Raw genomic sequence first — 23418 nt, forward strand, 5'->3', positions numbered from 1 at the left:
ATAAAAGTACAGCTTTGCTTTAGAAAAGCTACATGATTTAATAAATATTTAAACTCCTAACTTATACCTTTAAACTGAGAAATGTGTTAATAGCTAATCAAAGCAACACCGATTGAGTCAGAGAGAGGATATAAGGATTTAAAAGTATATATAATTATCGCCTGCTTCTCTGTGCTGTGAGATCAGCTGATGAGCATCTACATTATTAAAAGTTTTCAGCAAACTGAAGCTTATTTGAATAGATTCAAAACAGAGAACAGTATTGAAGCGGGCTGACTTAAATTAGTTTCAGTGTGGATTTGCATGTCACTGTTTGACTGTTGTCTCAAAGCGTGAGATCTTATAATAGCTGCAGGAGGACACAGTCATGACATGGTTGTTAAAGATCTGGGCTGTACATAAAAGTACCAACATTATGCCCTAGAGAAAGATACTTAACTAAGCTCGGGTTACTTCTCCATTCAAGACATGTGAATTTGAGCTAAACAATGAGCAGTTTTCTTAACACACTTAAGACCTTGCTTGGCTAGTCTTGTGCACTGGCAATTGCTGAAGGTTTTTCGGTGAACTTGTTCTTTAGAACAGTTTGTTTAAAAAAACAGCTGGTTAAAAAACTTACGTAAGCAGTCTGTTTATGTAATCACACAATGATAACTCTAACTATACACAATTATATTATTGAAACACCTTATAATAATTAGAAACGTGGATGTTTTAATGTCTAAAGCATGTCAAGCGAATAAACTAGTCTAAATCAGCTCACCTCTTTACATAAACCATGAAAAATAATTCAATTCAATTTAAGTTTATTTGTATAGCGCTTTTTACGATACAAATCATTGCAAAGCAAGTTTCAACAATATTTAGTAGTAGCTTATCAGTGGTGATCAGTTTATGTGTATATGACAGGAATTTTCTCAAAAATGTATACAAGACGTAGTCAACCAGACGATGAACACTATTAACAGCAATTATTATATGATTGCATAGTAAGTAGCAATATCTGTTAGTTCTGTTGTTGATTCAGGGTCAGCATCATCTGGGGTCCTCTGAGGGTCAGCATCATCTCTTCTCAGGTCTGACACAAAAGATAATGCATACATTTTAATTAGTTTAGGAAAAAAATGGCCTTTTAAATGTAAAAGGCCCATAAAAGGTAAAAATCTATTTGAACTGATTTGAAATGTTTATTTCTGTTACTGCTGCAAACTAATCACTGCACAGAATCCTAACCTAAGTCCTAACCCTGCCAATGTACCAGCACAATACTCGGTAAAACATTGTCTAATCATCAGTATCCACAAATTAGCAGAAAATATTGAGATATTATTTTTTGTCACTATCGCACACCCCTAATGTCAGGAAGGGCTGAACGTGTGCTGTTCCAGTCTGATGTGCCACAGGTTTGTTTCTTTCAGAGCTTTGAGCTTCACAAGGCAGGATATGGACATATATTAACAGTTTCACAACCACAAATGATTATTGTCTTATTTTTGCATTTGTATCATAAATTGACCTTTTATTTATCTGTTCCTTTCATGCAAATGACTGTTATGATTGTTTAACCTCTTTTCTTAATCCTTAATTATTAGTTCCACAAATGATAATTACAGGGGTCGTCAAACTATACAGAGGATAATCACTGTTACATGAGCAATGGGAAAAGAGGTGTATGTATTGGTGATTTATTAGATGCTGATGCAACATTTGCTCCTTTAGTGATGATCATTGTCCTGCTCCTGTGAAGATGGAACTAGTTTTCCCCCAACATTTTCAACATGCTATTTCATGTTCGGTACTGATCTGTTCTGAATGTGTAACCCCACATTCTCTGGACATTTTTTGGACCACGTCTGTCACTTGGTTTGTCAGTAGGAACACATCTGCTAGATTAAATGTAATGCTTATTAACTTAGAAAATATTTTTTAAGTGTAAAACATTGTTACATTGAATCCATTGATCAGTGGATGTGTTATAATCTTTTTAAAAGGTTACTATAAATCTAGCTTTCCATTCTTCAGAGGTCTTTTAATGCAGAGATAACAGAATCCAAACGCTGTTCTCTGGTTTGCACTGAAGCTGCGGCAGAGAGACGCTTTATTCACACACGTATCTTAACCCTCACTTCAAAATCTGGTAACAAGGTCTTTGCACTTTTGATTCTTCAGTTACATGACTTTGATTTAACTTGTGTCCATGTTTGAGGTTTTGCATGGAATCAGGATAAGGTGATGTTTTTTACACTTTTCAGTAACTAGTGTTTTTGGTGACAACTCAGTCCGAACCCTGAAGGATTTGAGATAGTTTAGTTGATCTGTGATGGCTGAGAAACTGGAGGATAGTTTTTGGTTGTTCCTTTCTTTTCCCTTGATCCTCTTCTTTTGCTCCATTTCTGCTTTCTCTTTAAAGTGTGTCAGAGATGTAGGTCACATGTTCTTTTTTTCTTGTGAGCAGTCAATTCAATTTGGAGAATGATAAGAGGGTATCAAATTTAAATGGCAAGCAGGTGCTTTGGGGCCGGTGCTGACACGGGCCTGTCATACCTAAAATACTGGCCCCCTGCGTCATTGTTCCTCGAGAGAGAAAGGAAAGAACAAGAAAAAGATAACAACAGCCATTAACATCCGTCATTAAATTAGAAACAAACAGAATGAGCAACAGAATGCCACAGGAATAGTATAAGCATCTAAAACTGATCTGTCTTCAGAGAACAAGGGTTTGCTTCCGTGTCTTTAGCCCTATTCGGACAGGATTAGGGTTACCTGGTGACCTCCAGTCATCTGTAATAACCGTGGAGGTTGTCTGTGATCTCAATCCTGTGTGAATCGGCCATGTCTTTATGATATTAGTCCTGTACGAATCGACATCTCTGTTATGTGGCCAGCATGTGGCAGGTTGTTGTATATATAATTTATTGAGATTTTTGTTTCCTGTGCACCTTTTTATACATCTTTTGCAAAAATTGGAGCTGCGTTGGAGTGTTTGATAGTATTTTGGGTGCTGTCATATCACTACACTATACAATTTGCTGAAAGAGACAGCTGCAAAGGTTTTGAGGTCAATGTGTTACAAATAAATCAAACCTAAAGCTCAAGATATTATTTTAACCTGGTGAAATGTAAATGACACAATGCACAAGAATAAATTAGTTTCTTTTTTTAAATCCATCTAAGCTGAGTAGCTGACAATAGAACGGGACTCTCAAAGCCTTGACATCTGGGTATCTGAGGAAATAATTCAGTAAATTAGAGTGAAATCACAGGCTTCGCTTATCCTGGGCAAATCCAGAGAAGAACTGTAATCCAAGATACATAAACAACTGGTACTGTTTTAGACACTTTTGAAAAAATAGAAGTACATTAATAAATAAATTTAGTGTGGCCACCTTTTAAAGTCGTTTGCAGGTTGGTCGTCTTCAAACATGTAGTTCTAGAAAGAGAGCTTGTAAACCCCTTTAAAATGTACACCACTGTAGCAGATAAAAGATATTGTCCTTCTTTTATTTAAATATTGAAAAATCACAATGGTAAACCACTTCCATCCTCTCGTAATAGTCGTATATGAGACCCTGTTTCTAGTGAAAGCTGTATCTTCTCATTGTACAGTCACTTTGGAGAAGAGATTCAGATGTGCAGAAGAGTTAAGAATGTTCAGGAACTGGAGGATTCTTCTGAAGGATATAATGGCACTCATGAACAACTGTCACAGAAAGCAATGTAAAGTTGCATCTTTCTAGTTTTAACAGAGGGTTCACTGATAGAGTCATTGCGTCTGACTCTCTGTATTCTGCACATGTAGTGAGAGAACATGATATTGTGATTCACAGGGTTATTTTGAAGCTGAACTGTGGCTAACAGGGCTGCTTGTCATACCGTATAGGACTAATTTAGATCCTGAGGCACAGTTGTGTCTTCCCCATACTTAACAAAGCTCTGACTTCCACAAAGACATCAACTGGTTTGCTGGTTGTTTTGCTTGACATTGACTGAAATCTTAGCATTGCAGACAGCTCAGGATAGTGTTTCCATGCCATGTGCTGCGGTTGCGCTGGCGTAACGAGAACAGAGTTTTAAATAGATAGAGACTGACCTTGATACGGCAGGTAATGATGCTGATGACGTTTGCGTTGCTTCGACAGCATGTCTGGCTGCTGACAGTACAAGTTCAGTTGTTCTTTCCTCTTCCTGACAGCAGGAGACTGGCGACGAGTGAAGGATTGTTCAACGGAGCTGCTCAGTGAAGAAGCCTGTTCTTCCAGTCACGTCAGTCTATTTCTAACTCAGATGTATATACAGATTTGATTGACTTTATACACAGGCATCTGTTTCAATATCGCTCACATGCCAGTGACTATCACTGGCTATCATATCTGTATCTCTATATTTCCTGTCGTCTGTATGCACAGGTTTATATCAGTCCATCAGGAAACAAAATCCTCAGAAGTTCAAGAGTTAGTGACTAGATTTGACAGCGTTTGGTGGGTTCTTTGACAGATCAATCATGAAGCATTTACACGCTGAATTAATGACACAGCCTTGACCAGTTCCACTGTTCCCAGATTTTAGATTTATTTGCCTCTAAATATCACATTAAAAAGCAGGCAGTTTGTAGTCAGAATATATTACAATGCAAAGTCAGAACTTTATGTAGTAAGAAGTCTGACTACACTGTGGTTTGGTTTTTGATGGCAAATGTAAAATCACCAGACCTTCTCAATAACATACTGTCACCCTAAAGAGCACCCATCTACAGATCTGTCCCATCATGCAATGAAAAGCTTTCTGCCTTAGACCATGTCCTAACCACACACAACACGACACATGATAAAAGGAATCTTTTCCATGTTATTTTGAGTTTTTGTCCTTATCCGTTGTGACAGTGACAGGCAAAGTTTCTCTATTAGAAACGGTTTCTATTTATGTGGCATCGCTGCTGGAACAACAACATACAAACTATGACAATGATAATCTCAGGTAGAGATTATGTGCTCTTTTCAATGCTAAAAGTGAGTTTGAATATCATTTTGCTTGATCTTTATAGCCATACTGAAAACGACAACAGATAGTTTACCTCAGTTTCGAAAAATAAATTAAAGCAAACATGTTTGTTAAAACTGTGAACTCAGTGCAAACTAACAATTGTAATCTATAACAAAGATGGAATCAGTGACTCAGTATTTACCTTTAATGATGTTAAAAATCTTTAATATTTAATAATTGGTTTATAAACTTATCCATTTCATTGGGAGTGCTGTACTTTGGAGAGAGAAGCCGTATTTGATGTTTGAGTGATTCTGTCGCGTCTGGTGAGGACAGACAAACTGCTCTTCGCTGGACTCTTGTAGCGTTGCGTCTGGTTGGGACATGGTGTCAAGCCATCAAAAGTCCTTTTCCCCAGATAAAATCACCTTCCATTTGATTCATTTGAGTTTAAAGCGGAGGGTCTCCCTCAATCGATGTAGTGTTGGCTGTTTGCAGTGGGAGGTGTTTCGAGTCAAAGGTTAGCATTTCCAGCCTCAGCATAAAGGTCTTGCTTTGAAGTGTGTTTTAAAAAGCCCCAGCGCTGTGTGAAGCCACATCCAGTCACGGAAAGAGGGAGAGAGAGTGTGTGTGTGTGTGTTTGTGAACAATCATCTCTACCATTGCAGTAGTACACAGCAGGGCCACATGAGTTCAAATACATTTGGAACTCTACAGCTTCCCATTATGGGCCCTATTTTGACGATCTGAAACGCAAGTGTCAAAGCGCGAAGCGCAAGTAAGTTTGTGGGCGGGTCTCGGCGCTGTTGCTATTTTCCCGGCGGGATAAATGGCTCTTGCGCCCGGCGCAAATCTAAAGTGGGTTGGTCTGAAGCAGCTTCATTATTCATAGGTGTGGTTTGGGCGTAACGTGAAATAAACCAATCAGAGCGTCATCCAACATTCCCTTTAAAAGCAGGTGCGCAAGTTCCATTATGGATTGCTATTATTATGGCGTATTTACCAGGCGCACGCCAGGAGCGGTTCACAGCCGAGGAGACTGATGTTCTTGTAAGAGCAGTGAAAGACAGAGAAGTTGTGTTGTATGGGGATGGGAGAATAATTAGCCTGAATAATTTGTGAGCTAGTTTTATGCCTATTTTTTTTTTCACATCTTCGTGTCACACCACAATGATTTCCGTCATCCCATGTTTTAATATTTTTTTAGTGTAACAATTTATGATTTGCAAAAATAACTGTTGCATCTGTGTAGATTACATGAGCAAAGTGTATGCGCGTTGTGCACGCTATACATTATGGTCAAGCATGCGCCCTTAAAATAGCATAATGAACAACGCGCAACGCGCCACTGACTTTAGACTAGGTTTTTTCTGGTCAGTGGCGCAATTGTGTAATGGAACAGCAAAATAGCACCAGGGATCGTTTGCGCCGGAACACGCCTCCTTTTTTGCGCTGAACCGCCCAGGGAGAGCAAGTTCATTCACTAGTTTAGCGACGTGCCTCTGTGGAGGGAAAAGCGCGCTTTGCGCGGGTGCAAAATAGGAATGACATATGCGTCGGTGTACAAAGTCAATTGCGCTGGGTGCAAGATAGGGCCCTATATATTCATTTCAATGGAAATGTGGCTACGTTACCTCTAAAATGCACGGGCAGTTCAACCATATGCAAATTTTATGGCTCCCTCAACCATTTCCCCTATCCTTTCATATTAATTTAATACACAAAATCAGATAATTTTCAGTGCCACAAACTGCTGCTCTCCTTCATCTTACTAGATGTTTAGCTCTGCAAAGACAGAGAATGCTCCAGTATCATCAATCATTACATCACAAACCCTCTTATTGCTCACGGAAATTGCAGCCATTCTGTTTCTGTTTCCTACTGAGCATCATGCTCATGAGAAGCTAGTGAATATATTTGCATATAGGCACATGTGGTTTTGTGTAATGTGTAACCAGATTTTGTTGTCAAATCCAGTCACAGCCTTGATCTTCTGAGGTCTATGGTGGACTGATATAACCTCGTGCATGCAGACTATAAGAGATTCCCTACAGCAGTGCTCCGACTGGAGCTGGACACCTCATGTACAGTACAGATCAGCTTCATTGGTGCCATCACATCCAGATGTAAACACATTTGTGAGCATTTATTGTCCGATCTGTGGTTTTGAAAATAAATTAAGTAAAAGCCACAGTCCAGTTTGTGTCTCTCACATAATTCTGACCTGCCTAATCCAGGTCAGAAGTGTCACTGTGCCTATATATTAACATTGATAGTCAGATGATTTCAGTAAGGTTTTGCCATTTTATTTAGCAATATGAATCAGACCATCGTCTGTCTGATGTCAGATTAGAAGTGGTGCGCATCAGCCCAAACTTCAGTTATTTAGAAACTCCAAAATGTTGATGTTGAACAGAAATCCACTATTTTCCACAGACTATAAATGTCACTTTTCATTAATATCCATTTCAGCTTTTGTGAACAGAAAACAGTATGGAGGACAGGACTGTCCTCGTGTCATTGTGTCCTGTAAAGCATCACTCACACCTTTTGCGTGAGGCTCTTTTACGAAACAGAGTTTATTTAAACGTCTGTCTCACTCTTTAAACACTTCTCAGAGAGGCAAACAAAAGGTTCTGAACCCGATGCACTTGTTGTTTTAGAGACCAATTTAATCAGCTTTAGAGAGCGTTGTCATCGTATCATATGTTGGTAGGGTCTGATAGTGTGTGTGGCCGAGTCAATCCATTGACCTCTGTAGGAGAAGAGAAGATGCTGACACTTCATGACTCAGTACAGCGGACTGCAGAATACAACATCATGTCCACATTTGGTATTTTCTTCTGAATCCAAACATGCATGATCTCACTGATAATGCTTTAGATAACTGCTAACAAGTGTTGAAATTAAACTGAAGGAGGAAATTATTAATTCTCTCAACATTTGCGCTGTCTGAAAGTGCACAAAGACTATTCAGAAACGTTAGTTTTCTGCCATCTTTGTCCCTTACAATTTCAAAGATCTTGAAGATTAGAATCTTGCTTATTACTTATAAAGCCCTGAATGGTCAGCTGTAATCTCAAAACTCTAATAATTTCGCAATCTTTCCTTAGAAAGCCACGTTTCTAGCATTTGTAAAACAGCATTTTTCCATCTCAAAAATATATCTAAATTATGGCCTATGCTCTCAATGTCAAATGCAGAAATGTTAATCCATGCGTTTATGACCTCAAGGTTAGACTATTGTAATGCTTTATTGGGTGGTTGTTCTGCACGCTTAGTAAACAAACTACAGCTAGTCCAAAATGCAGCAGCAAGAGTTCTTGCTAGAACCAGGAAGTATGACCATATTAGCCCGGTCCTGTCCACACTGCACTGGCTCCCTATCAAACATCGTATAGATTTTAAAATATTGCTTATTACTTATAAAGCCCTGAATGGTTTAGCACCTCAGTATTTGAATGAGCTCCTTTTACATTATACTCCTCTACGTCCGCTACGTTCTCAAAACTCAGGCAATTTGATAATACCTAGAATATCAAAATCAACTGCGGGCGGCAGATCCTTTTCCTATTTGGTGCCTAAACTCTGGAATAACCTACCTAACATTGTTCGGGGGGCAGACACACTCTTGCAGTTTAAATCTAGATTAAAGACCCATCTCTTTAACCTGGCTTACACATAATACCTTATTACATTTCTATAATTCAAATCCTATAATTCTGTAATTTTGAGCACTTTGTTCTAAAATAAACCTTCAATATGGTGATATATCCCGTTTGGAACATACTGAGAGTGTTTAAGGCTTCTGTATGTAAATGAGCTCTGTTCTGATTGGCTAGCGATGGGCTTGACCTTCCTCTGAACAGTACGCTGCAGCTTTAAGAACACAACGTCAAAGTCTTTTATTTAAAAAGAGCAAGAAGTGACCTGTTTCCAATCATATGTCACGATTATATATTCATTTAGTTTTATTACATTATTGTCTTTTGTAACTGTGCTGTGGACACAAGTTTAAACACACTGTTCTCATAATATTCATAAGTCATTTGTGATTGCAGGAGACCGACCTGTTAGATGTCTCACTCATCAAGGATACGAGAAATGGGAGGTTTGCCAAGACGCCAAAGGTAATACAGCATTTAAATGTGTTTCTGTGTTGATCATTTGTTCTTTCAATGAAGAGCTGAGCTTGTGTTTGTGCAAATGCTCCACGAGATGAAACTGAACAGACTTCTTTCTGTCATTTCTGGCGCAAATACTGTATGGTTATAAATATAGAGTTTTCCAGAGAGGAATATGCTGTCAAAAAGCAAAGCTGCTTTTCACCGGATATGCCAGTAAGATTTCATGTTTCACAAATAACGAAAGAAAGCCGGAGATCTTGTATGTGTGTATGAAAAAATCATTTTCTTTTACAATCACACAGAAATTAGTTAGAAAATAGTTTTCCAGATAAATTGTCTTAGGTGACCAAAACATTTGCTTTTCAAGAGAGCATTCAGAATCCTGCAGCAGCTGGACAGAGAAAGAGCTGATGGTTTCAGGTTCCCAGAATTCATGAGTGCTGATGTGAGAATGGTGTCATTGTGAAGTGTCATGATGAAGAGCATCACGAGAGCTGCTGAGCGGATGTGAGTGAGCTCAATGTGCGTCGACTCGTCCGACTGATGCTATTGTCCTGTTCACAGAGCAGTGGTGGCATCGGTCACTTCAACAGTCACTGCTCAGAATATGGAAAAATGCTGTTTCCCATGTCATGATAGTGGCCTTCCAGCAGGGTCTAAGATTGATGTCTGGAAAGAGAGACGTGTGTGTGCTTCACATCGTCTGAATGAAAGCATTTATACATACAGTGTGTATGAACACTCATGCAGGTCTTCGAACACTCACAGGAGATTCGGCTCCAAGTGACTCATTTGTAGATCAGTAGAATGATGAGCGTTTGAACACGGTTTAAATGCTCCAGCTCTCTTCCTAACATCACATCATGTCCGGTTGTCCCATAAAATCACATGCTCAGAGAACAGAATTCACTCAAGTGTATATTAACCCACGTGGGCAGTTTTGATTTTATGTTTATGTCTTGGTTTTCAGCCATCAGTCCTGTGGTGCTGTCCATTCACATCATGACTCATTAAGTCACCTGACCTGAATGTAAAACAGCCACCAGAATATGATGATATCAGGAGAACCCTGCCGTAAGATGAGCATTAACTAAACTAGACACTTTCTGTAAGAAACATTGTAATACCATAGTACTTTTAGTTTGTCAGGGGAATCCAGTGCATTGGCCAGGTAATGTAGGTTAATTAGTATATGCCCTCTCTCTCATGTCACACTAATTTGATCAAGCTTTTTGCCCTTATGAGAAAACAGCAGCTGTGGGCGCTCAGATTAATCATCCAAATTCATGTCAGGGAAAAAACATGGAGGGAAATAATGTTCTCATAGTTGTTGTTGTTGTGTGTGTGTGTGTGTGTGTGTGTGTGTGTGTGTGTGTGCGTGTGTGTGTGTGCGTGTGTGTGTGGGTGTATGTGTGTGGGTGTGTGTGTGTGTGTGTGTGCGTGTGTGGGTGTATGTGCGTGTGTGCGTGTGTGTGTGTGTGTGTGTGTGTGTGTGTGTGTGTGTGTGTGTGTGTGTGTGTGTGTGTGTGTGTGGGTGTATGTGTGTGCGAGAATATTTGGAAAATGCGTTATGTATTAAATATATCAATATATCAGTGCACTAGTAGTATACTTGTAAGAGCACTATTTCAATGCTCCTTGGGACTACATTGGTCCACTTTCTAGTATATAAAAGTATACTTTTAAGTATAACAGTAGTAAACTTTGAGTACACAACTAAATTACATGAATGTTTTTGGTTTGTTCAGAAGCAGTTAAGTTCTAAAAAGGCTATTTCAAAATACTACATAAACATCACAGGCTAATACACAGCAGTTAACTTTTGATTTTCTCCTGTATATTGATATTTTTCCTGCTCTTCTTCTTTATGTTGCTTCCTGCGTTGTGCCCCTGATCATTTTCTTTTTCCACTCATTTTTTTGAAATTATGCTTTAAGAGCACATAAATGGCAAAACCATTTTAACTGCGTTCGCCGTGCATAATTAACGTGTTTTGATGATATAATGTATTATAATCAAGTCATGACATAGAAAGCTGTTGAGAGAAAAGTAAAGCAGTGTGTTTCATTATTGTAAGAACTGGCTTATGTGAATGCTGAGAGGCCTGAAAGCTACTGATCTACTGATGGCCTTAACGTGGATACCTCACTTTCTCCAGGCAGTCAATCAATTTAATTGCACATAATCTGTTTGAGACAGAAGGCTCAGAGTCCAGCTCTTTTTATCTGGGTTCTCACAGTCAGACGATCTGCCTGGACACCAGAGAGGCCGGACAAAAGCCTTTATCCAGCAGCAGATCTGTCCTGCATTCCTCTGTATACAGTAGGACCCTGTTCGGGTTTGTTCGTTAGATTCCCTAAAGCCCTCATCAAATTACACTTGTTTGTGGCGATGAAATCGTAGAAGCCTCCTAACCCTGAAAGAGGAAGTCTGTGTAATTATGACCACAGCTGGTCTCCACACCTTCTCTCAGCAGGTGGGCTGGTGATGACCGGTTTTCTTGTGTAGTTTATGGATTTAATGTAGTTGATGTAGAAACCGAAGTCAGCTTGTAGTAGTTCACCCTGAATGGGCACATCTCTGGCGTTCTCCCTGACTCTCAGTCCTCTACAGAGCGCTGGTGAATAATGCTCTGCTGCTTTAGCTGGGGCTCTTTCTTCAATAGCCTCAACATGTTAGCATTTCATAACCAGCTTTAAAAGGAAGAGCTTGAACACTCAGATGTCTTTTATGCATGTTTTACATTTGCTCTGAAGCCGGTGTCACGTTTATTCTTTTAAGAAATTAGAGAAACTAATTTTGTCTAAGATTGTCATTTTGCACAGAAATAGGTTCTGCTGGAGCACGTGAACCTTTATGAACCACGAGGATGAGAGATGGCAGCTTCGATTAGTGAAGGAAGAGAACGCTTTAATGAGTATAACAAACATTTATAAAAATAAATATAAAAAAAAAGTGAGTGCCCAAACAAACAATGCTATTTTTCACTTGGACGCTGTCCTCCAGGCAAGTTTGGATGAATCCCACGGTCGTATGCTGATGAACATTATATTTATATTTCAGTCGATTGATTTTTAATCAGTGATGTAGAGCTTATTTGTTAAAACCTGTTTGTATTTGATTCTCTCTGTGTTAGGAGGCAGGAGGTCAGTCATCTTCATTCATCTCATCTTCCGGAGATACTGAGCTCCACAATCCAGATTGAATGGATTCGACTCATTTATGCCACTATATTCAAGATGTGTCAGGATGCTGCTTTTCATTTTGTCCAAGTATTTCTGTCTTAGGAGACGCTCTTTAATTAACTGCTGAGGTTGAGAGTGGATTCAAGTGGATTCATAAAGTATTATGATAGGGAGACAAATATTAATGAGGGGACGGTCTATAGAGTACGGAGTTAGTGAGAACTGACTGTTATGATCAGCAGGTTCACCATCTTTCCAAGAATGGGTTGTACAGGTTACTTGCTTCACAAGAGAAGGTGGGGTACATTTTTGGCATTTCTTGAGGATTCTGAGTAAAGACCTTTTGGTGAGACAAAGTTTAAGAATGTAAAGAATTTATTCTGTCATAACTTGTGCTTTCTTTTTCTTTTCATTTTAAGTTTATTTCATTTATCTGTGTTTATTGGATCTATTATAGCAATCATGTTATTTGGGTGGGTTAGGGGAGGGGTTCACAAAACATTTAATTATTTGCAAATTGAATTTACTGTTTGCCCATTTTTTATTTTGATAATTCATTAATTTTAATTCAAATCCTCTGTTAAGTGGCAAAGTTTTTTCCACTGAGGTTATTTTGTGTAATGTGTAAAATGCAGTCGTGTTGTATTTTTCTGGAAGCTGAATGAATCGATGTACATGTAAATGTAAGACGGCTTCTCAGTACAGACCCTTGTTTGTTGCTTTGAAACCTTTTGTTTACACTACCAATGTGGTTGTTAGGCAAGGGGCAGTAAATGGCGCGGTGTAAAGGTGCAGTGATGTCATGCTACTGCTACCATGGCTACCATGCTAAGCTTAAGGCCCTGCTGTATTTCTAAAGGTCTGGTCGGCGTTAGTCAGGTTTACTGCAGACTTTTCCCAGCCTCTTTCATTCTGGGTCCCTTTCTAACACAAAGCACAACGGGAGCCGAGCCATTGCTGAGGCACTAATCTGCCACAGGGGACCGGAACATTGATCTTCTTTTGCTCTGCGTCTTTCCATCTGGCAACAGGTGCCTTCTGGTTCCTAGCAGTGATTCATGTTTCCGTCTTGGACAGATTGTTGTTTTTGTTGGAAATGGAGCAACGAAACAGAGCCTCATTTGTTTGTCGTTGTTGTTGTCTGATGAAGTTTCACAAATGCATCCTAAAGCACACAAAAAAGTTCATTTTTATTGACCCAGCACACAGGCATGTGCCACAGGAAATATGACAGTAATGCAACAGTACAAGTCTGCTTCAGGCAGGTGTAAGAGAAGTCTGTATAAGGCCATGTCCACACATATCTGGGTTTTTCCTTCTTCTGTTTTAAAAAAAATCTCTGTTCATATGAAACTGCAAAAGCATGCTATGAAGTACTGTCAAGAGTATGCCAAGCCAACAGGTGGCGATAAAATCTCAACCGTAAAGTAATGTTGGCCAATTCAAACCTGGTGCTGCGCTTGCGTGTGGTCGAATGGCCCAAACAAAAATAACCACGTTCGTGTGGGCAGGGACTTAATCATGTCATTGTCTGGAAATATAACTCTTTATTTATATAGTCAGTTCAAGTCACCTTTATTTCTATAGGGTTTTATACAATACTGGTTGTGTCAATATGGTGTCAAACAGGAAAGTAGTTTGTTAATGATGCAAGAAGACCATAACAAAGAGTCATTTTCCAGCTAAAGTCAGTTCTTTGATGATTCAGTGATGTCATCATCCAGTTCAGCTCTCTTCAGTAGTGTCTGTGCAATCAGTCAAGTGTCCCCAACTAAAAAAGCCAAAGACAACAGCAACAAGGAAGCAAATCTCCATTGGTGACAGATATGGAGGAAAAACTTTGGGAGGAATGGGTTATGGGAAGTGTTCCCGGTTCCAGTTGACCTAATTAATGCAGCCTAATGATCAGCCCGCAGTTGATTTTGATATTCTAGGTATTATCAAATTGCCTGAGTTTTGAGAACGCAGTGGACGTAGAGGAGTATAATGTAAAAGGATCTCATTCAAATACTGAGGTGCAAAACCATTCAGGGCTTTATAAGTAATAAGCAATATTTTAAAATCTATACGAAGTTTGATAGGGAGCCAGTGCAGTGTGGACAGGACCGGGCTAATATGGTCATACTTCCTGGTTCTAGTAAGAACTCTTGCTGCTGCATTTTGGACTAGCTGTAGTTTGTTTACCAAGCGTGCAGAACAACCACCCAATAAAGCATTACAATAATCTAACCTTGAAGTCATAAATGCATGGATTAACATTTCTGCATTTGACATTGAGAGCATAGGCCGTAATTTAGATATATTTTTGAGATGGAAAAATGTTTACAAATGCTACAGTACAGTCCTGGTGTTTCATGAGAGGCAGTGATTTTACTGCAGATTAGAGCCTTCAGTGCTCAGCTGCTGCTGAGCGTGCCAAAATCAAAATTTCTGATGAGATGAAGACAAAACATTTTAGTGGAAAAGTGTTTTTAATCATACAATTGTTTTCAGTGTTTTTGCATATGCATAATAATGTCATAATGTGTGTTGGTACAGATGTAGTGATGAAAATGCTGAGTTTCTGTTGTTGTTATTCCAGACAGCATCTATCAGAGGGAAATCTTCTTGTGAACACTTTGAGCTGTTTAAAGACTCGTTGTCATGAGACTCCTCAATAAGAGCATTGTGGGATGAACTGAGGGCACTTCACATTTTGCCAGGATTGCTTTTGAAATGTAAGGCTGACAACGAATCAAGTTTGTGACTTTGTGTGTGGCTATTGTCTTAGTGTTGAGATCCTAAGAACTGTATTGTCTGTGAGCTCTGACTTAGTAAACATGGGCAGAACATTGAACATCAATCTCATGTTAAGCCATATAATACATAACTAATGCAGATTTATATGTACTTAACATTTGACTGAATGTGTTCAAAATGCATTGCAGTGAAATATCTCTATTTTCTGCTGTATTCAATATCTCAAAAAGTTAATGTGATTTATGCAGTGTTGTGATAAATGTTCAGCCCGTGTGCGTGTTTCCTGTTTTAGCGTGTTGTTGGAGAGTATTGTGCAAACTTCAGCTGTGTCCAGAATAATTCCTAATGCTCAATCGATCAAGAGTCTGCGACACGTCTCACATTTGTGTGGACATGCAGTCGATGCATTAAATGATGTTCCTGCCATCAGCCGAATTATAAAAAGCTGAACTCCCATCATTGTGACGCTTGTGGCTGTTAATATTTCTGTTCCATGAATACGATGTTAATGGTGTACAGCCAGCTTGTAAAACCAGTGCAGTTCATTTTCAGCGGGGTGTTAGAGACAGACAAGCTTTATTGTTTACTGAGGGGAAAGTCAGCTCATAAAACAGCAGCAGCATCAAGCACACATCTGTATTCTTCACTAAACAGTCTGAATGTTTAATTGGCTGTGAGAACGAGGAAACATGTCCTTGTATGTCAACTTCAGGTATTTCTTCTTCTTTAAGCATAATCTTACTTCATTTCTCAAAAAACAAGACTTCCTTTCTCATGTCATTTTTAATCTCAAGTGAATGAATGTGCATGTGCTGCTATTAACTGACTGTAAATCAATTCATGCATCTCTCCTCACAGTCAGTTCATTCTGCTTTGAAATGCTGCAGTGAGGAAGAACCTCCCGGAAAGCTTGCTCTGATACAGAGACACAGACACTGGGCTCGCATTATATCAACTCAGGCTGCTCACATTGTGCTGAATAAGAAATTAAGGATTTTATGTCAGGCTTGATGAGTTGAGCTTGGGCAGGTGACATGCCTATAAGACTCTGAGTCCAGCATTGGTGTTAGACTAAGTGTTAAACTGTTATCACTGAGTGTGTGTTTGAGCTCCTCAGAATGAAGGATTACTCAGATCATGTGTGTTGTTGAGGAGCAAGTGCTGACTCAAAAGATGCACCATTTTCACCAGAAAACAGATGAAAAACCCACAGAATGCCAGACACATCTACAGATCAGAATTTACGAAGACTCCTGAACTCTCCATATGTGCTTACATACAGTATTTGCATAATGTAATAGCATTACGGATGGTATTATGGAAGCTATTTCCTGAATGTTTTTCATATCATTGCTTTTTAAAATGCTCTGTGAATGCAGAAACTATTTCCTGATTTTCTACATTTTATTGTGTTTTGAACTTGTCAAGAGTCCAACCATTTAAGTGAACCAAGGGCGGTTCAAACTGCTCTTTATTATAGAGACTTGAGCATGCTAGCCGTAGCTTAGCTTGCACACTTCAAACACTGAGCTGTCATTTCTGACAGGCCTCTTTCTGGTTAATTAAACCGTCTAATTGAGGATTGAAGCGAGCGGTCATTAAGCGAGTCTGTGGAATCCTCCTGGTCAGTGAAGCGTTGACTGACAGTCGACCAATAAAGAGCTGACCTTTGGAGCAGCAGGAATGAGTGTGTGTGTGTGGTGATGGATGGTGGGCAGCAGGAAGTATGACTGAACGGACCAGAGACTGCTTACATCTGCCTACCTCCACCACCACGACTCAGTGATGAAGGGCTTTTATATCTGTGTTACTGACTTTATTTTTAAGTTTTTTTTTTTGTACTTGTAATTAATTAAATACCAGTAAATGTATGTTTAAGGAATTCTTACAGGATCAGGGTCAGGAATCTGCTTTACATGAACCACACATATCTTTGTCACTTAGTCCTTAAATCAAAATCCTACAGTCTGTCAAGCAAGCCCGTTGATGTCACACAGTCAGCCTTGGCCTTTGCATAACCAATTCATTTGTTTTTCTCTCTTTATTTGGATCTTAATGGGCTCAAATAAATGGGATCAGATGCTTGATAATGATTACAAAACTCAAACAAGGCAAACTAATATAGGATAATAGATGCTCTTTCTGTGGAAGATGTTGAAGGGTTAAGAAACATGAAAAAATATCCACAATCCATGTCAGATGGTGAAAATCATTCAACATGCTTGATTTGAGCTGCGGGGATCATTTGTTTCTCTCAGAGAAGAGCTGTTAATTGCAAGTTCTTTGTTGTAAATGCATTTCTTTTCATGCTTTCAACATACACACACACACACACACACACACACACACACAGGATCCTGGCTCTGAGACATCGGGCCCCTGCCAGGCTTCAAGCCTCAATCACCACGGAAACAGAACTTTAAGGCCAGTCTTCCAGAAGCCCCACAATGCACCAGTGCAGTAATTCAGTCCTATGTGCAAATGAAGTCATGATGTCATGAAACATGTTTGCAGGTCATTTTACTTCTGTAATATGACTCGTTTGAATGAGGAAGCCTATTCATCTAGACTGGGATTTAGTGCTCTGATTTTGATTGATTGGCTGGTAAAAGTGTCTCTATATGACAGTTGGATGAAAAATAAGGGATTGGTGACGTCAGCATGGAGCATGTTACTACATTCTGATGGTTATGAAGGAGGCGTGCTTAATCAAAAACAAAATCAAATCACCTTTATTTCTATATTATTTCCATATTTCTTGGTAGATTGTTCCAGAGTTTGGATGCTAAATAGGAAAAGTAATCATTCTGGGCTTTATGAGTAATAAGCAAGATTATACAATAGGGATATATAAAAATATATCGTGGCTGCTCTCTTTAGGGTGCGAGTATGCTCATTATACCATGGTGTCAAACTGTTTTCCTTAACCTTCCTTAAGCGTAAAGGAGCAACTTTATTTAAAGTGCTAGAAAAGAGAGAGTCCATAGTTTCTGTTACATCATCAAGTTGTTCTGAGGTTTTGGATATGCTAAGGAATTTGGATACATCAGGAAGATAACTTAAAAAGCAGTCTTTTGTGGTAGAAGTGATGGTTATTCGATACTTGTAACAAGAAGTAGAATTTAAAATTTTGGCTATATGAAGTTTACACAGAACTAAATAATGATCTGAGATATCATCACTTGGCTGAATAATTTCAACACTATCAACATCAATTCCATGTGACAGTATTAAATCTAGAGTATGATTTCGACAATGAGTAGGTCCTGAAACATGTTGTCTAACACCAATAGAGTTCAGAAGGTCTATAAATGCTGATCCCAATGTATCTTTTTCATTATTGACATGGATATTAAAATCACTAACTATTAAAACTTTATCTGCAGCCAGAACTAACTCAGATGTAAAATCACCAAACTCTTTAATAAAGTCTGTATGGTGCCCTGGTGGCCTGTGTACAGTAGCCAGTACAAACATAACAGGGGATTTATCATTAACATTGGTTTCTCTGGATAATGTTATATGAAGCACCATTACTTCAAACGAGTTATACTTGAAGCCTGCCCTCTGAGAAATCCTGTAAACGTTATTATAAATTAAAGCAACACCTCTCCCTTTGCCTTTTAGACGCGGCTCGTGTTTATAACAATAATCTTGGGGGGTGGCCTCATTTAAAATAATGTAATCATCAGGTTTTAGCCAGGTTTCTGTCAAACAGAGCACATCTATATTATGATCAGTTATCATATTATATACAAAAAGTGTTTTCATAGAAAGGGATCTGATATTCAATAAGCCAAGCTTTATCAGTTGTTTATCCATATTGCATCTGTTTTTTATTTGTTGAACCTCAATTAAATTTTTTATCTTAACTTGGTTTGGACGTTTTTTGTATTTTCTAGGTGACAGAATGGAGAAAAAAACCTTGGGAGAAACCAGGCTCAGTTGGGGTCAGTTCTCCTCTGACCAGACGAAACCAGTAGTTCAATTCCAGACTGCAGCAAAGTCAGATCGTGAAGAAGAATCATCTGTTTCCTGTGGTCTTGTCCTGGTGTTCCTCTGAGACAAGGTCTTTACAGGGGATCTGTATCTGGGCTCTAGTTGTCCTGGTCTCCACTGTCTTTCAGGGCAGTAGAGGTCCTTTCTAGGTGCTGATCCACCGTCTGGTCTGGATACGTACTGGATCCGGGTGACTGCAGTGACCCTCTGATCTGGACACAGACTGGATCTGGTGGCTACGGTGACCTCGGAACAAGAGAGAAACAGACAAATATTAGCGTAGATGCCATTCTTCTAATGATGTAGCAAGTACATCGGGTGTTATGGGAAGTGTTTCCGGTTCCGGTTTACCTAATTAATGCAGCCTAAAAATCCTTTAACGGATTTGGATATTAAAAGCATATTAGTATGTTATGTGTATGCCAGGTTAAAGAGATGGGTCTTTAATCTAGATTTAAACTGCAAGAGTGTGTCTGCCTCCCGAACAATGTTAGGTAGGTTATTCCAGAGTTTAGGCGCCAAATAGGAAAAGGATCTGCCGCCCGCAGTTGATTTTGATATTCTAGGTATTATCAAATAGCAAAATCAGCATCTTCAAAATTCTGGTCAGCAGAAGCAATTATGAAGTGCTCAAAAATGTCTTGGTGAATGGGTGCAGTGACTTTGGTTTTCAAAAAACACAATGGACCAACAACAGCCATGCCATTGCCATGACATTGCACCCCAAATCATCACAGACTGTGGAAACTTAACACTGGACATCAAGCAACTTGACGAGCTTCTCCACCCTTCCTCCAGACTCTTGGACCTTTATTTCCAAATTAAATACAAAACTTGCTCTCATCTGAAAAGAGGACTTTGGACCACTGGGCAACAGTCCAGTTCTTCTCCTTTAGCCCAGGTGAGATGTCTCTGGCGTTGTCTGTGGTTCAGGAGTGGCTTAAAAAGAGGAATACAACAACTGTAGCCAAATTCCTTGACACGTCTATATGCTTTGACCCCAGCCTCAGTCCATTCCTTGCAAAGATCACTCAAATTCTTGAATCTATTTTGCTTGAGAATCCTATTAATGTTGCGGTTCTCTCAGTTGGTTGTGCATCTCTTTCTTCCACACTTTTTCCTTCCACTGAACCAGTGTTCCTTTTAACCTGCGTGGATGCACATACACACTGACTATAAGTTTCACAATTTGACTACTGAACTAAATTTACTTTTCCACGACATTCTAATTTATTGAGATACACCTCTCATATATATATATATATATTGTACTATGAAGCCTTATTAACAAGCCTTTGTAAAAAGAAGGGTTAGCACGCTTGTAAGGTAACAATTTTGACAATAATGTTCAATGTTTGTCATGTGACTGCTTATTGTAATGGCCTACTGTTGAGTCATTATTGAGTCAAAACGGACCTGCTTGGAATCGGCAGACAGACTGGCCAGTCACCGGTCCGATCATGAGGAAAATCTGAGAGCTCTGAGAAATACTGAAAATATTACTATAAATTGTTGCAACACCTCTCCCTTTACCTTTATAACAGCACTCTAACCCTTAATAATACCAGTTCAGGATTACGTTAACAGTGCTCTGACAAAGTGGCAGGGATTTTCCAGCCTGTGATGAATGTCAGTCTGAGTGATTGATAGTCGTTGATATCAGCACTTTCCATTTATTGATTATGTGTGTGACCGCATATGCTGTCCAGTTTATTTTTACTGTCTGTCAGACGCTGCAGGACAGGGCTTTGCAGTCCAGCTCTGAGATGAATTTTTATTCCATGCAAATGTGAGTCTGACCTGCATCAAAACGCAGATGCAGTCTGAATCTCTGTCTACAAATACAATGGTCTAATCAAATAAGTGAAAAATTCAAATTATGCATTAATTAGCTCTACACAAGATGATAGTGTCGTTATTCAGATCAGTTCTAGTTCTGTTATGTTCTGTTCTTGTGGTGGCTGCAGTAATGGTGCAGTAAAGTGAGATGTGATGGACTGAGGAGTACAGATTGTTTTGCAGTGTTTGTCTTTGTTTGATTGGTTCAGTTAGTGAACGTTTGTTGTGTTGGTTTGTCTGGAAGAACAAGTTCATCACGTTGAACTAGAAGAAGGATCACTGAAACACTGGACTGACCAATCAGCGTCCAATCCAGTGCCACATCAGACCCTTTCACAGATTTATCATATCGTATCGTTTCCTCAGCACCTTTTGACAACCGTTTTCAATTGTTTGCATGATGCATTTGCTTTGTTTTCTCCAGGAGGCCAAGCTGCGAGAGCTCCTGGATGTGGGGACTCTGGAGGGGAAGCTGGAGGACAGGACACTCACAGTGGTCAGTGGTGCGGACATGGTCAATATCACCTACCTGAACTTTACGGCCTTCAGCGAAGAGGTGGCCAAGGTAAAATCTGCTCTGACGCTTAGAAACAGACACTGTGTTGAGAAGAGAAACACACTAGATATGAAATTAAACTATGTGGTTTGTAATATTGCATACAGGCTGCAAAACCCTCGTGTTTATGCTCTCTAAACACACAACTATCAAACCTTCAGTGTCTAGCTTTCAATTACACTTTTCAATTAAAGGAATTTCAGAAAATAGTTTATATTGTTTATATATGACCACTGGCATCATCTGATTCACTTTATCAGAGCCACAAACACCACTGAAAGAAAACACTAAAGCTAATGGAATATATTTATGATGGTCTTTGTCCATTCACATACATCAGTGAACCCTTTCCTGCATTCGGCTGCTGATTGTCTTTTGTAACGAGTCTCTTCAAGCACTAAACTTTGACCAGACTTGATAACGTTGTGATGTATGTTTTTTTGTGTGTTTAGGAGTGGGCTGAGGAGCTTTTTAGCTTGGCATCAAACCTGCTGGCACAGAATTTATCCAGAGAATCCTGTCTGGAGAAAATGTGAGTGTTTCCTGTTCCTCTAAGAAAGAGATGGGTTTATGTCATAATGTCATGAATACACTTTACAACATACATGTTTCTTATTTCACATAAACAGAGGTATGCCAGCAGAGGTTTTGTAAAACAACAAAATAAAATGCCTGGACCAGTGAATGTGAGGCTTTTCACTCTATAATGATGCAGCATGTGTAAGCCATTGTGTTGGTCATTCTAGCTCACATCTGTTGGTTCTGACACTGAAATGAAAATGAAAACCAGCTTTTCTTCACAAACTCAGTGCTACTGCAAGTCTAAATGACTTTCAGCCTTCATGTTACTTCTGCTGGCGCTCCTGTAATGTGTGAAGACGCTTCACCCACAAGCATGTAATCATGCATTTATGCGTCTGTCGGACAGAAACGTGAGCTGGTTGAGTATTAACTCTGTCTGCTCACAGCATGACCGCGGCCGTCTGGTCACATGATAAGGGTCTGGGACACAATCCCACGATGCCGCTCTCCCACACTGGATCATAAATCAGGACGGCTGAGACTTTGGCCAGGAGAGAGTCCAGTTGCATTAATTATTTGCAAAAAGCCACATACCGCTGAACAGTTAACGATAGTGTTTTTAGACACAAGTCTTGTATTTTTTGCATACTTCAATACCATTGCAGAGCATTCTGGGATGGGAGAGGAGCAGTGTGGGAAATGTACATATCTACACACACCCACACAGAAAAGCATGCGCTCACCAGCGAAACTAAATATAAATCACTAGTTCAGCTGGTCTGATGCTCCCACACTCGTTACTCTATATAAGGAAATATTAACAATAGTTCAATGCAGCAGAAAATCACCATATTTTTTCTTTTAAGTTTTAGGGTAAATTTAGCCTTATTGTTTTGTGTTGAATTAATATGACTGCAGAAATAAACCATATCATTTGAAAAGTATAGGTTTATAAAGATAATGGCTGCTTAATTAGCTTCAGTGCAGTTAGTTACTGTTTATTAGTAACTTGTAGCTAAGTACATTTGTATAGAGTACCTTGACACTTAACAAACTACAGTCTGGAATAGATGTGACCATCACCAGTTCCTAACCAGTACCTTCTGTTGGAGTGTAGGCCCAGACTGAGTACTGCTACAAATGAGTGTGTGTGTGTGTGTGTGTGTGAGAGAGAGAGAGTGTGTATGTGTGTGTGTGTGTTCATGTGTGTGTGTGTGTGTGTGTGTGTGTGTGAGAGAGAGAGAGTGTATATGTGTGTGTGTGTGTGTGTGTGTGTGTGTGTGTGTGTGAGAGAGAGAGAGAGAGAGAGAGAGTGTGTGGCTCTATAAAGAATCTGTTCAGGGTGTATGTGATTCATGATTCGTTCTGTTCTTCATAGGTACACAAGACTGACGTTACAGCTGACAGCCGAGGGTGGCATTCCTGTGAAAAAGTGAGTAAAAACAGCAAATGTCAAACAGATTTGCTTCAA

The 23418-nt window shown here is 39.3% G+C and overlaps 1 protein-coding gene across 2 annotated transcripts in view; it reads left to right on the forward strand.

Annotated features, from left to right (window-relative positions):
* The window catches only part of LOC113068500 (1-phosphatidylinositol 4,5-bisphosphate phosphodiesterase beta-1), an 81253-nt gene that overhangs the window by 25732 nt on the left and 32103 nt on the right, over window positions 1–23418 (forward strand). For both annotated transcript variants that reach the window (XM_026241230.1, XM_026241229.1), the window contains exons 3-6: window positions 9042–9110; window positions 21294–21434; window positions 21878–21957; window positions 23326–23379. In XM_026241230.1, coding sequence (XP_026097015.1) covers window positions 9042–9110; window positions 21294–21434; window positions 21878–21957; window positions 23326–23379 — 344 coding nt within the window. The remainder of the gene's footprint in view (window positions 1–9041; window positions 9111–21293; window positions 21435–21877; window positions 21958–23325; window positions 23380–23418) is intronic.

This window comes from Carassius auratus, linkage group LG45M, assembly GCF_003368295.1.
Source record: "Carassius auratus strain Wakin linkage group LG45M, ASM336829v1, whole genome shotgun sequence".
Classification (NCBI taxonomy): domain Eukaryota; kingdom Metazoa; phylum Chordata; class Actinopteri; order Cypriniformes; family Cyprinidae; genus Carassius; species Carassius auratus.